General features: G+C 37.5%; 1 protein-coding gene across 1 annotated transcript; it reads left to right on the top strand.

The window, feature by feature from the left end:
* Positions 1-5449: 5449 nt before the first annotated feature.
* LOC114941311 (uncharacterized) lies at positions 5450-12973 on the top strand. The gene is given in 4 exon segments (XM_029316246.2): positions 5450-6632; positions 6634-6700; positions 10320-10501; positions 12267-12973. Coding segments are annotated over 4 exon segments (1281 nt in total). The 5' UTR covers positions 5450-5816; the 3' UTR covers positions 12483-12973.
* The last annotated feature ends 2887 nt before the right edge of the window (positions 12974-15860 follow it).

Genomic DNA, 15860 nt, shown 5'->3' with positions numbered 1-15860 from the left:
ATGGGTACAAATTTGTTCAAGATTTTTCATCGTAATAATTTCACTATTAATTATGAGATCTGGTTATTTCTAAAAATAAAATACTGTCTACATATTTAAAAATTGACGTAGCTCGGCTACAGATTTTTTTCCAAACTGCTCGATATATATCATCGAAGTATAAGTGGCGCATCAACGGCAAAAAGCGCAAGAACGCGCTCCCATGACCATATTCTTTTTTTTCCAAGAGAAATTAACCCTCTAAACGGCTATTAGAGGCGAGCGGCGAGCGTGCGCGTTCTCTCTGAGAATAGACGATCTAATTCCGTGGATGGGAGGAAGCGAGGAACGAGCTGATGGAGCAAGGCGAAGCGAGGAAGACGGACCACCGTGATTGCAATTTTAACGCCAATTTGACTCGAATCTTTTCTGCCCGAAAGAAATACTGTTTTCATGCTCAATATAGCGGCTCGCTAATAATTAACGGCCAGCTCCTGGGACTTTACACGTACAGGGTGTCTCGATATCGCACAAAATTCATGACTGTTGAAAGTTTCTTATAGTTATTCATGTTTTTAGAAACGCTGCATCTACTCAAGTTTTATAGCGTACATAAATATTATTACACAGAGTATTATATTTATATTAATCAGACTAAACTAAATTGAATTTATTTCATACATTTCTAAAAATTATTTGCAATAATTATTGATAGATATAGAAAAATGTTAAGAGATTGTCACATTTCTCTAAAAAGCTTGTGAACGCACATTTGAATTGTATATTGATTCGGTACACGTGGAAGTTTGTTTCCAGAAAATAGCGAAAACGTTGAGGCAAAATTCTGCGATACACCGAGTACGTGTACCGAGTACATCTTACGGTGCTAGCGGGTGGTCCTCATTATGTCGGGTTCCCCACTGCTTACCCGTCCTATCTATTTAACGTATCGTTTGCCTTGGTAACCATCCAAATTAGCTCATCCTTCTCTATCCCGCGGCAACGGCATCTTTCCCGACCTCGCTCTTGTCTTCTTTAATTATTGAAAGGACGATGTTTAATAACGACGATCCGACCGTCACGGTGTGCTCTAATAGAAAACACTCGTTTCCTGTGAAAGATTATATCGTAATGGCGAACCGCCATTTATTTAGGAGAATGTTATCAGGAAGCTCCTAACACTGCGCTGGCCAAAGACTTCCTTTTTGATCAAATTTATATAATTGGTCCAAGTTCGAAAATTCTTGGAAACAATGCACACATAAATTCTGAAACTTCAAATAACTGAAGAATACATACTTTAGTTAATACCGATTTATTTAGGAAAATGTTATCAGGAAGCTTCTGACACTGTGCTGGCCAAAGATTTTCTTTTTGATCAAATCTATAATATATAATTGGTCCAAGTTCGAAAATTCTTGGAAACAATGCGCACATAAATTCTGAAACTTCAAATAACTGAAGAATATATACTTTAGTTAATGTCGATTTATTTAGGAAAATGTTATCAGAAAGCTTCTAACACTGCGCTGGCCAAAGACTTCCTTTTTGATCAAATCTATATAATTGGTCCAAGTTGGAAAATTCTTGGAAACGATGCGCACATAAATTCTGAAACTTCAAATAACTGAAGAATATATGCTTTAGTTAATGTCGATTTATTTAGGAAAATGTTATCAGGAAGCTTCTAACACTGCGCTGGCCAAAGACTTCCTTTTTGATCAAATCTATAATATATAATTGGTCCAAGTTCAAAAATTCTTGGAAACAATGCGCACATAAATTCTGAAACTTCAAATAACTGAAGAATATATACTTTAGTTAATGTCGATTTATTTAGGAAAATGTTATCAGAAAGCTTCTAACACTGCGCTGGCCAAAGACTTCCTTTTTGATCAAATCTATATAATTGGTCCAAGTTGGAAAATTCTTGGAAACGATGCGCACATAAATTCTGAAACTTCAAATAACTGAAGAATATATGCTTTAGTTAATGTCGATTTATTTAGGAAAATGTTATCAGGAAGCTTCTAACACTGCGCTGGCCAAAGACTTCCTTTTTGATCAAATCTATATAATTGGTCCAAGTTCGAAAATTCTTGGAAACGATGCACACATAAATTCTGAAACTTCAAATAACTGAAGAATATATGCTTTAGTTAATACCGATTTATTTAGGAAAATGTTATCAGGAAGCTTCTAACACTGTGCTGGCCAAAGACTTCCTTTTTGATCAAATCTATATAATTGGTCCAAGTTCGAAAATTCTTGGAAACGATGCGCACATAAATTCTGAAACTTCAAATAACTGAAGAATATATGCTTTAGTTAATACCGATTTATTTAGGAAAATGTTATCAGGAAGCTTCTAACACTGCGCTGGCCAAAGACTTCCTTTTTGATCAAATCTATATAATTGGTCCAAGTTCGAAAATTCTTGGAAACGATGCACACATAAATTCTGAAACTTCAAATAACTGAAGAATATATGCTTTAGTTAATACTGATTTATTTAGGAAAATGTTATCAGGAAGCTTCTAACACTGCGCTGGCCAAAGACTTCCTTTTTGATCAAATCTATATAATTGGTCCAAGTTCGAAAATTCTTGGAAACGATGCACACATAAATTCTGAAACTTCAAATAACTGAAGAATATATGCTTTAGTTAATACCGATTTATTTAGGAAAATGTTATCAGGAAGCTTCTAACACTGTGCTGGCCAAAGACTTCCTTTTTGATCAAATCTATATAATTGGTCCAAGTTCGAAAATTCTTGGAAACGATGCACACATAAATTCTGAAACTTCAAATAACTGAAGAATATATGCTTTAGTTAATGTCGATTTATTTAGGAAAATGTTATCAGGAAGCTTCTAACACTGCGCTGGCCAAAGACTTCCTTTTTGATCAAATCTATATAATTGGTCCAAGTTCGAAAATTCTTGGAAACGATGCACACATAAATTCTGAAACTTCAAATAACTGAAGAATATATGCTTTAGTTAATACCGATTTATTTAGGAAAATGTTATCAGGAAGCTTCTAACACTGCTGCTGGCCAAAGACTTCCTTTTTGATCAAATCTATATAATTGGTCCAAGTTCGAAAATTCTTGGAAACGATGCACACATAAATTCTGAAACTTCAAATAACTGAAGAATATATGCTTTAGTTAATACCGATTTATTTAGGAAAATGTTATCAGGAAGCTTCTGACACTGCGCTGGCCAAAGACTTCCTTTTTGATCAAATCTATATAATTGGTCCAAGTTCGAAAATTCTTGGAAACGATGCGCACGTAAATTCTGAAACTTCAAATAACTGAAGAATATATGCTTTAGTTAATACCGCAATTATTTTTTAAAGAGAAAATCTAACGATAGGAGAACGCAATTATGACCTCGCCAATCGGACACACAAATTTATGTTGAGAGCAAACGGAATGGATATGCTCGTGAAAGCGAATTTAAAAATCAATGGCCTGTAAACATGAATGCCTCGAGTAACGAAAGATAGCGAAAATGCTTTGTTACTTTGGGAGTTTATGAATCTCTTTATTGCCATCGCGATTTCTTCTCAATTGCCGAGTCTGCAGTTAACATTAATATCGTGCTGTTAGAAGTTAGGTACAGGGATAGTTAATCGTGAATCGTCCTCCGACTATCTATACTTCGTTATGTACAATACGAGTCTGTCACGATATCGACTGTCGAATAACAATTTCTCAGAACGGCAGTTGACAGCATAAAGACCAACTCGACAATGAATATCCATTTTGATTCTATATATTCGACTTCATTAAACGTCTTACACTACGTACATTAATTGATCCGCGAGAAACAATCATGTACACGCTTTATGCTGAATGTCTTCTAGATTTTACAGCTTCTACAGACATTTTATTATTAATAAATTTGCGTTTAGAGTCTCCATCAAATAGACAAACAAACAGACTTTTGTCTAACGGGGGAGTTACGAATAATGTAACGATGTGAATGTATCGCTGGTAAGCGATATGTTTTTGAGGTTTGGCATCGATTCTCTCTGATAAAACGGTGAAAATAGACACCGCGCGGATTTCCGCACGATGAAATTTACGGCTCCAACCAATTCCGCGAAAATGGAAGAACGTCCGCGAGGTTTTATTCGGCGGTGCAGCGTGTTATATCGGCACCCCTATCGGGACTCATTTGTTTTTGCTTATCGCGAAGTTACGTGACGGAGTCACCGTAAATATGACGGACGGGTGCGCGACGATGGAATCTCCGTCAGAACAAACGAGCATCACGGACGTACCCCGAAAATCTCCCGACACGCCGCGACGCGACGCGACGCGACGCGACGGCTCGATTTAGGGGCTGAACGTCGAGAGGGAAGTCTCGAGACTGAGAGGGGTTGATGTTCGACTGCGAATCGATATACCTACACCTATCTACCTGCATGCGCGAACAAACCGTATCTCCCGGACTGGAAGAGATGGCCGAAATTTCAGAGTTCTCATATTTTTGCGTTACCATCATGATTTAATCCTTTCAACCGTGATATAGTGCACTGTGCATCTCTGATTGTCAGCCAAACGTGATTAATATAATTATGAATTCAAATATTGTAATTGTCGCGCGAAAATTATTTAGGTAATTAATGTGATGCATATAATAAATTGATTATTAAATTGAGAAGTAATATGAATGATAATTTTTATTTTTTTTTTAATAAATTGTTGCCCAATTTAGTAATCACAAATTCAATTTTGAGTCGAGTTCAAATTTATATATTTAAAATTAAAGCGTGAAAAGTTTTATTATTCATTCCTTGTTACCTTGTCACTGTTATCTTCATAACTAAATTTATCATCAAAGGAAAGAAATAGTTTGTCACAATATTTATATCATTAATAAAACAATGCACATCGAATAATACACATATATAAATGTTGAAATGCTTTCGAATTTTTGAGTAGCAAACGTTTTTTCCTTGATCCATTATCTCTTCGTTTTATCATTTAATATGCGTAACGACAATTGAAAACTATATCTCATCCGCACTCTTAATTTTTTTTTTCAATCTTAATCACCCCGCCTAATTGCTCAATTGCACTCATTACCGTCTCCGACGTAGTAAAGCAAGTGGCGATTAAATCTCTCCTTCCCGTCGCGCTTCCCTCAACCCTCTTCTCGCATCCCTTCTTGCTCCGTGACGGCGCGTCGCATTTGCACGAGAGAAACTTATCCCTCTCGGCACAAAAATCGCTGTATAGATAATTCCTGTTCCCAGCTACGGGGCGGAGCATCGCGAGGAATGCCCCTGTTACTAGTTTCCAGCCCCGTTGGTAGAGTTGCCAGCCCCGTTTCTGAACCTCTCCTTCTCGTTCTATCACTCGCATTTCCCACTCTTGCGGGAGATCTCTCTTGTACTGACGTACGTTCAACCCCACCACGAACACTCGGCCCGAGGCAAAAGGAAAAATCAGGGCGGTGCTGGCTGAAGCGGTCAGACTCAGTCCACACGGAGAGCTCGACTTGGCTGGAGGCTACCGGAGCTGACGGTCGAAACGATCATTGATCCATGAGAGCTGTCAAACGTCGGACAATGTTCTTGGTGTGAACGATGTGTCTCGAGCGCGTCGTCTTCCGGAGCTGACCGTTCGTGAAAGATTATGAATCAGTGAGGATTGCTTTGATAAAAAAAAAAAAAAACAGTGAGCACGTCGAGAGTTTTTTAATCTGTCTCGCGGATGAGCGAACGAGCTCTCGTTCGGATATAAAATCGGGACATTGTTATTGCGAATCCGAGCAGTGCTAATCGACACAAAACGTGCCCGATCGACGTTCGAGAATGACAGTAATAAGGATGACCTCGCCGGTGACGCCTGGATCGACCAGTCCGGATTCGTCAAACGAGGCTCAGGCGCTGCAAGCAACCTCGAAACCGACTCATCAACTGAGTTTCTCCGTCGCGGCCCTGCTGGCGCCCAGGAAGATGCCGGAGTCCTCGGCGAAGCAGGATGCTCTCTTAATGTCATCCAGATCGTCGTCGGTCGTCTCGTATTTGCCGATTCGGCAGGAACCTCGTATCAATACTTCTGTGCCGAGGCAACTTTCCGATTTGAAAACCTCGAGGTACATCTCGATCACCACGTCTTCGTCACCCAGTCAAGAAGCTAGATTGAGCCATTGCGTCTCTCCACACCACGCTTCGGACTCGGGGACACCACCAAGGTATCCCGAGGTGATCGATTTCACTTGCAGCATCGAATCACCCAGCAGACGATCGACCTCCGGCAGCATAGACTACCGAGTGCATCCGTCTACCGACATCAGAACCACTCCGGAATCCGTGATAGGCTGTTCCTCGCCTCCGAAAATCATGGGCAATCATCAGGACGCTGGCTCGCAATCGCCTACGAGCAGTTCTCACGGTGAGGCTCACTCGAGGTGTTCAGAGGCGGATGACATCGAGGAAGACGACGAGAGTAGACTAGTGGACGTCGAGGATCTTCAGCATCATCCGTCTAGTCCAACTCCCGTTAGGCCGACTCCGGCTTATCTCGGCGGTTTCTCCAGCCTTGGTGGTATCCCTGGGATTCCGCCGAATTTTCACCCTGCAGTCTGGGGCGGCGGACATCAGAATGCAGCTGCAGCCGCCGCGGCAGGCTGCAGCAGCCGCAGCTACTGCCACATTCTTCCCTTCTCACTTCTCTCATCATGCTCCTCTGAACGGTGAGCCTTAATTTAACATATTTTTAAAAACTATTCCCGTTTTGCAATAGCTCGTCGATTTTATTTTTGTATTCTAATTTAGGTTAATAAAATATATGTGTCGGAAAGATGACATTTAAGAGAGAGAGAGAGAGAGTCCTTATTTGCTTTGATATTCTTGGTAATATAGTTGCTCGATGTAGCGTCATTAATTTTCGATCGTTCCAGTGTTAATTTCACAAAGTACGACGACAACTGGGTTTGGAATAGTCTTTAATCTTTGGCGGAGTGCCAATCTCTCTTGTATTTCTCGGCAGATTCTTTTCATGGTTCATTGCGGCTAAAGCGATTACGCGGTTACAGGCGCGGTTTACAGACGACGATTTCTCGCTGCTATATAGAATCCAGACAACTTTACTCCTTATTGATACATAATATTAAACGTGATGATATTCTGAAAACATGGCCTAGCAAAAGAACATATCTCCCGATAATAATCAAACAAACGTGCTTTCTATTAACTGTTTTACAATTCGGTAATTCAATGTTTGGGTTTTAACAATTTAAGATAATTATCTGTTATCAGTTTTTAAATTAAAACATACGCAAGTAATTAACGTGATGTACACCCACGTATTTTTTAATTACGATTGCGAATAAATGATATTACTTCCAGTGTTAATTAGTTAAGCGATTTACGAATTACAACAGACGACAGTTAAACAAGTATGGTATTTGCGTCATCATTTTGTTTCGTCAAAGAATCCACTGGAGACGCAGGAGTGAATTTAACTACGTTTTGCTCATGGATTCTATAACGAAACAATGGATGATTATCGCAGAAAGGTGTCCCGAGACAAATCGAGTAATCGACGAATGAAAATTGATTCTCCGATGGCCGCTTTGGCCGCTATTAAACGATAGCCTACCGTCGCTCGACCGAGCCGAACAATTCTCGCGTATCTTCGCTTAATCAGTGACTGTTGCGAAAGAGATTGCAATTTATGAATAAAATATTTACATAATATTATTGCGTAATAAAATTTGCTTGATGTTTTTTTTCAGGTTTTACTTAGTCAATTCAGTTTAATTAACTACTTCGTATTCATATTCGTATTAAGTATTTTATAATATTCTTTTTAATGTTTTCTCTTAATGGAATGAACTTTTTAAATTTATAAATAATGTTTAATATGATAATTGCGTGAATTCTTTCTTACGAACAGTTTTATACAAATATTGTAACAGGTGGATTGTAATTCAGATTGTAATTATATAGCATAGTTTGCATTAATATCTAAAAATTGAAAAAGAATGAAAATAAATAAAACGTATATTATAAAATAATAATCTTGTGGCCAGGAATAAAGATGGCTCTACTTGTGTTCTCTATTGCCGATATAAAAAATTCTAGAAGAGATCCCGTGTAGAATATACGCGGGCCATACAGGCGAAATGCCATAATTCTGAAATATGAACTCTCGTAGAGGGTACTTTCACAGATCGGCGCACCCCTTCAAAGTTTTATGCCACCGCTTCTTTTACCGTGATTATCCTAAATAAGTGATTCTATCCGTAAGAAAATTTACTGGTACAAGCAAAGAGCAGACAGTTTTATATCTTTAAGTAATTCGAATGTTGTTGTGAAAGAAAAAATTTATACATGGTGTAGTTTATGTATATCTATAATATCCATATAATATGTATCGAGAAAAGAAATTTTCATTTTAGATATTTTCAAAAAAGAAATAAGTAAAAGTCGTTAGTTTGCTGTGTGTTGTCGCATTATGTTATAATATAATTTTTCAAAATAAACACATACATATATGTGAATATTAGTTATAATAGCATATTATAACATGGTGTGATAACAAATCAATAATTCTTATACCTATTTCCTTCTTAAAGACTAAACCTGAAATAAAAATTTCTTTTCTCAATAAATGCAATATTCAGACATAGAGAGATCAGACACGATTGGATGGAGAATGCTTATTCTTTCGATCGTTATGCAACGCAACAAAAGGCATCCAACCATTCGATTCGTTCTCTCCAGTTTGCACTCCTGTTCGATGATCGTTGCATTCGCGAAACACGCTATCTCGGCGGAATCAGCTAATTATTTCGAATGCACATTCCCGATCGGTAGTCCCGGATTGAAATCAGAGCCCGCGTTTTTGGTGGCCCCTGCGACGAGGAGAGAGATCACCGAATGCCGAGACTAATTGGAACCCTTAGCGAGCGGTGAGGAACGTATACAAAGGACAATTCCCGAAGTAGGATCGAGCATACTACGGTGTTGTAAGTCCGAGTTGATGCGTAGAGAATCTCGGAACGGTAGAGGGATGAACGAGAAAACAAGACGCAGGAGAGAGATGAGTGAAGAGCGATTCCGACAACGAATTTGAAATTCAGAAACAGCAACTGCCAAACCGACGACGACGTGGTCTTTTGTCTCGTCGGAATCTTGACTCGTTGTTTGGTACAGAAGCTGTTCACCTCGGCTCTACAAATCTGTCAATTGTCCCGAGACAAATCTCAAGGGATATAACCGATATATATATTCCAATACCGGACCACTCTCTGTATTGCTTTCTGTCTTATGGTGGCTCGACACGATCCTCGATTATCTGAACGTACCGTAGAGACAAGCTTAATGATATTATTTGTGTGTGTGTTTAACTTTCTAAATATTTAAATATATACAAAATATCTCGGAATGATATTTCCTCATCAACTATATTTTATAGGATATAAATTTACGTTTACTTCGCATTTTACTGAAAAGCAATTATAGATAGTATCATAAATACTTAAAGAAGGATATAATATTCTTATTTGCATTTTTTACATGTATATTCCTTCATGTATGATACATAAGATAAATATGAGAGAACTTTTTATCCGCTTCGCGCACATAAAACCAGGTCTCTGAATTTTTACGACTTAATCAAACTGAAAAATCTCACGAGGCTTCTCTTCTCACCCGATTCATAACGTTAATGTTTCAAATTTGACAAATTGACACTAATAAAATCCACATCTGTCTAAAGGGATTAGTGTGCCTCTATATCGAGCACGAGATATCGCGCGATAACTACGGCTAACAAAATAACGCTACACTTATACCGTCGACGAGAACAGCGTATTCCCTAGCGCGCAATTAACCGACACTGATCTTTTTCTAAACGAAGCGCAAGCGAAGAATACCAAGCTCACCAACGACGCCTTCCTTCGCGCGAGCAGGCGTTACGATCAGGCGCTCTTATGCGAGCGCGCGGTAGCCGCGGCTGGGCCGTGTAGAAACAATTCGCGGCCGGAATTTTGCGGTCGGCCGGCAAAAAAGTAATGAGACCAGTTTGCGGCGCCGTTCCGACGGAAAAATTATGAATTGCGCCCTAAAAAGATGCGTTTGCCCTCGCCGGGCTATTCGAGTCCGTTCGAGGCCGACAAAAACGGGACACATTGCGGTCTCTCGGCCCTTTCCTCCGTTAGGCTACCTATCTCGCGAAACACCTTCTCGCGGGAGGGAGGACTATCTGTGTCCGTCAGTTTGTTCGTACGAGCATAATGCTCGTCGCTGTTCCCCGTGCACGACATGCACTTCGACTGAAAGCGTGTTTCTCCTTTTTTCTTCCAGAGAACGGCGAACCGGCTAAGATTAAGTGCAACCTGAGGAAGCACAAGCCTAACCGTAAGCCCAGGACGCCTTTCACGACACAGCAGTTATTGGCCCTCGAGAAGAAGTTCAGAGAGAGACAGTACTTGAGTGTCGCTGAGAGGGCAGAGTTCTCGTCGTCGTTGCACCTTACGGAGACACAGGTAGAAGTCAATCTCGTATACATCGAATGCGTGTTTAAGTTGTGTAACGAATAACGAAATCTTCAATTCGATACGTATATATCGGAATTTTATTTTTAATTAACAATGTTGTTTGTTGCGTGTACTATTTTTATGTATAATTATGCACGGAGAGAATTTTCTCTTGGAATTTACTACCCTGAAAATTATGGTAATCATGGATAATACGGTGTTGGAAGAATTTTATAAGAATTTCTCTGATTAATATTTATCACCATAAAAAATATTAATGCATACATAGTAAAATTCATCGAACATATTTTATATTTTGTTGTGGTAGATGTTACTATTTTTATTGCGGTAAATATTAATCAGAGAAATTCTTCCAATACCATATTGTCCAATAAGATGACCATGATTTTCAGGGTAAATTCTAAGAGAAAATTCTCCCTGTGTACATATATAAAAAATAAAAATATATTCGCTGATAAAATACAAATGAAAAACAAAGATCGTATTTGTTTATCACACCAAGAATCACTCGCCAAGTGATTTTTCTAATCTTTCACACGAGGTGTACGATTACACAACTTTGCACAAATGTCTCTTAGCGCACTAATTAGCAAGTAGGCTACTTATTAACTCGTTTGCCTAGTGTTTATTCTATAAACGTTTTAAATTTAAAGATGGTTTATCGAACCGCAGTCGGAGGGGAATAATTTAAAGATTCAAGGATTGTAAATTCCTCACTTGTTACGCAATCAAATTAGCACATTCGGGGATCATCATTTCTTCGATCTTGCGCAGCGTCTGTCAGGCACTCGAACTGCCAACTCTCCTCCGTCAGCACTCACCCGGCACTTTTATTTCCTTCGGGCCATTCACGAGTCAAAACAATTCGCGCGTGTCTTTCGGGACTTAGTTATGGCTGCGCGGCTTTCTGCCAGATGCGCGGTAATTAGCGCACGTAAATGCGCGCTATACGAACCGTCTTAGTGTATACAGAGGATGGTAATTTTATTAATAGACTACAAATTGCCTGAAACACGCTCGTTCCGCGATAGCACGCGATGACCGACCAATTATCTCCGGCTGAGATCCCGATTCTCTGGCAGCGATTTCCGAAACGCATTTCGCGCTGCGATATATGCGAATCGCAGACTCCCGCTTCGTAAGGATCCGACAACAACGGCATCGATTATTCGATTAAGATAGAAACGGCGATAAAATGACGTCGAGGGGTGTAACGGTTTGTTTATAGTACGCAGATGTACGTCACCGTGATTATTATCGCAGATTATTTTTGTCAGTTTCTTCTTCTCGAGTTTATCGCGATGTAATCGGGATGTCGTTTACCGAAATAATTTCCGAAAGTGACGTTTAGATCAAATTTAATAGTGTTCCCTCCCAATTTATTTTAAAGACTCCGAATCTTCGGATCCGAACGATGAAAGAAGTTGTTTGAAATTATACGATGGCATAAAACTGACACAATTTATTTTCATTTCAAATTTATGGAAATCCCGCGCCGAATTAATTATATTTAGTCGATAGTAACATTAATATGTAATTAATAAAAGATTATTGATAAATGTTAGAGACTGAAACTAATTTTAGCTTATAAATTGAATTGCTTGAAAGCCGCGACTCGATGTAAACCATTACATCCCGAATGATTACTAAATCTTGTTGAAACATTCGCAAACACGAATAACCATATCTCGGATTATCGCGTCGAAACTCTCCAAACATGCCGCTATAAATTCGAATTGATTGATTGTTGCAGGTAAAGATCTGGTTTCAAAACCGACGTGCTAAGGCGAAACGTTTGCAAGAAGCGGAAATCGAGAAGCTGAGGATGTCAGCCGTGAGACAGCATCATTCGGCGCTCTACGGCTCGCACCCAGGACTTTTAACCCCGGGACTTTATCCCGTAGGAATGCTCTCTCATCCCGGCTTAACACCTCATCACGCGATCACCCAGCATCCTGCAAGGGAATGAGAGTTTGAACGTTTATACAATAGCAGTCTCAGAAACATGTCATCGATTCATATCTTGCGAAATTATTTCGACTATGCGAAAAGGGCAGATTTAAAAATCACGTGATTGTAAATCATGTGTTGCAGCAAATCGATCATCGAATTGTTTTAAAACGAAGAAAAAATGTCACGTAATTGGCTTCACGTTTTTCAGTATTAATTTAAAGAAAAAAGTGAGATATTCATTGAAAAATTTGTGCCAATATCGATTGCAATTGTTTTGAAAAGGTTAGAGAGAGAGAGAGTTGTAAATAGAATTGTAAATATTACTGATTATGTTAATCGCTTTGTACATAAACATCCAATGAATTATTCGAGAAATGGGGTTACACTTGCATCGTACAGTGCAAATATTGAAACGAATGAATCTCGATACTTCGGAGAAGATTCTTTTTCCAATTTTGTATAAATGTAAAGTAAACATACAATAAATAGAAGAATTTATTTAATAAATTGTATTATCATAACCAATAGAAATTATTTCTCCCATTATCGTTTCCCCAAGATCCCTCGTCTTCTACTTTATCAAAAAAAGATAAAAACTGATTAGAAACCCGAGTTAGAGACAAAATATATATGTATAAACTTAATCATGAATTAATATATTATTTATTAAGACTTATTAAATATATTAATTAATATACCTAGAATATTTTAATAATAATATTAATTTCACAATTTCCAAATCACACTTATCCGCAGTGCAGCTAAATAGATGTATTGTTACATATACATTCATGTCTTTTCATATTCTTCGCAAATCAAAAATTTCCCAAAAAATGTAAATTCCATAGATCCCAATATTTGAACAATTTTAAAATATTTAAAATTATATATGTAAAAAAAATTCCAATATACGTTTTCACAAATAATTTCATAATTAAGTGTTTGATTTTCGTGAAATTTATCAAGGTATCATCAACGGGGAAAATCGGTAGCGAAACATCGTGCGTATAATTGTGCGACGGAACCTATCCATCTTGCGTTCAGCTGCAGACAATAATTTAGCATGCTACAATATACTGAAAGCGTCCAAGCCCTTGTCTAAGTTTGAGCACCTATATATGTAAGATTCGCACGGATCCTCTCGACGTAGGCCGGCGATTACGCGAACGCGATTATGCGGTATCCAAGAATGGCGTCTCTGTGCGTATATGTCGTTGGGATAAATTAGCCGTGGCAATTAGTTTCGGAATCAACTTCGCCGGGTGGTTGGCGCCACCATCTTGATTGCGCTCGAGGAAGAATCTTTAAAGACAGTAGGCAGCACTGTTTGCCGAAAGGTCCGCGTCGTTCGCGCGGGCTAATTAGCGATGCCCACCGAGATATCGCCGACATACGCTAATAATACCGAACATAAATATTCCGAATTTTTTCGTCTGCTGGCCCGTCTGCTCTCTCTACCCGTTCTTCCCCTTGTAACCGCTTTTCATTCGCCCGAACCAGTCGCTCGCGATATATCATTAGTTAATTGTATCTTTGTCTATCCCTGGGCTCGCAACTTTTGGAATATTCGCGGCTTAAAAGATTTATAAGATCAGGTATTTAGAAGACTTGTAAAATCGAATATTTAATTGTAAGTGGAAAATAATTTATCAGTCTGAAAGTCGCAGTACTGCATTATGAGTCGCAACGGTGTCGAGTATAAATATATAGACAGAGATGAAACCATTAAAATAAAATAGTATTCGAATCGAATCAAATAATGTTGTTTTAAACCACGAATGACGATGGAAAATTTCAATAAAGAAGTTTGTGAAAAAATTAGCACATTAAATGTTTATACCATTATAATTATACATGAGAGATAATTGTAAATAATTGCTACATTATTTACAAAGATTGAAGCTGCACTGCGATTGTCAACAACTCCGTTTTATCTTTTTTAAAGTTTATACATGTGTTTGCAGTTTGTGCAAATACATGTATAAACTTATAAATTTATAATCAATTTTATCTTATCTTTCTCTGATGCAACGAAAATTAAACATCCTCATAAGAATATATCATCTGCCACTTATAACACAAGATTAAACTGGTATTCGCCAATTAATTTTCATAACTGGATTAAAATTAACGTATGATATGTGATAATAAAATCTTTTTAGACGCAAAAATAGATTTTATAGTCGAACTACTTGTTAGAGATTTCCTCGTTGAACTACGAGATAGACTTAACGGTCTTTTTAATTAAAGTTGATCTATCTAACCAGTTGTCACAAAATTACGCCTGTTGGAATATTTTTTACAACTAGATGATACGTGCCTGAATTTTAATCACGTAATTAGTCACCAATCATTACTACCTGTTTCGACTACTGTCTCAGAAGAGTCAGATAATATCAGATTACACAAGCTACCGTATTACTGATTAAACATTACGACATCTTTAAATGCAGATCGTTTACATATTTGGTTAATACTATTTCTTGCCTCAGAGAAAACTATTTAAACCGGTTTTATATTTTAAAACTGCTTTTTCTTATGTGATAATATAATTATTGAACTTTTAATTAAAAATTATATTCGATTTTATATTATGTGTATATAAAATATTTTCAACGTTATCACCTGTATAAAAATAAAGTGGAAATAGTATGTATCGCGCAAATTATTCTTATCAGACTCATTAAAATAAATGCTATTCGAACTTTTACGACCAACGTACTTCGTATCGACTTTTGATCTTTAAATTGTTATATTATACAAAATATGTACCTCAAGCATTAACACTACACATTACAAATTTCAAATCAGTCTTTGCCTTCAAAAACCAGATAAACGGTTATCAACTGTGCTGCAACTTTATTTAATATTTTATAAAAAAAGTAAGACGCTTCTCTCGACCGTACTGGCAAATATTATTTATTCAATCACAATTGTGATTGAATAAATAATATTTGCCAGTACGGTCGAGAGAAGCGTCTTACTTTTTTTATAAAATATTAAATAAAGTTGCAGCACAGTTGATAACCGTTTATCTGGTTTTTGAAGGCAAAGACTGATTTGAAATTTGTAATGTGTAGTGTTAATGCTAGATAGATCAACTTTAATTAAAAAGACCGTTAAGTCTATCTCGTAGTTCAACGAGGAAATCTCTAACAAGTAGTTCGACTATAAAATCTATTTTTGCGTCTAAAAAGATTTTATTATCACATATCATACGTTAATTTTAATCCAGTTATGAAAATTAATTGGCGAATACCAGTTTAATCTTGTGTTATAAGTGGCAGATGATATATTCTTATGAGGATGTTTAATTTTCGTTGCATCAGAGAAAGATAAGATAAAATTGATTATAAATTTATAAGTCTATACATGTATTTGCACAAACTGCAAA

The sequence above is a fragment of the Nylanderia fulva genome, unplaced genomic scaffold, assembly GCF_048542155.1.
Source record: "Nylanderia fulva isolate GAGA-0341 unplaced genomic scaffold, ASM4854215v1 Scaffold8, whole genome shotgun sequence".
NCBI lineage: Eukaryota > Metazoa > Arthropoda > Insecta > Hymenoptera > Formicidae > Nylanderia > Nylanderia fulva.
The sequence above is the reverse complement of the archived record's forward strand: the minus strand, read 5'-3'. Positions and strand labels throughout refer to the sequence as shown.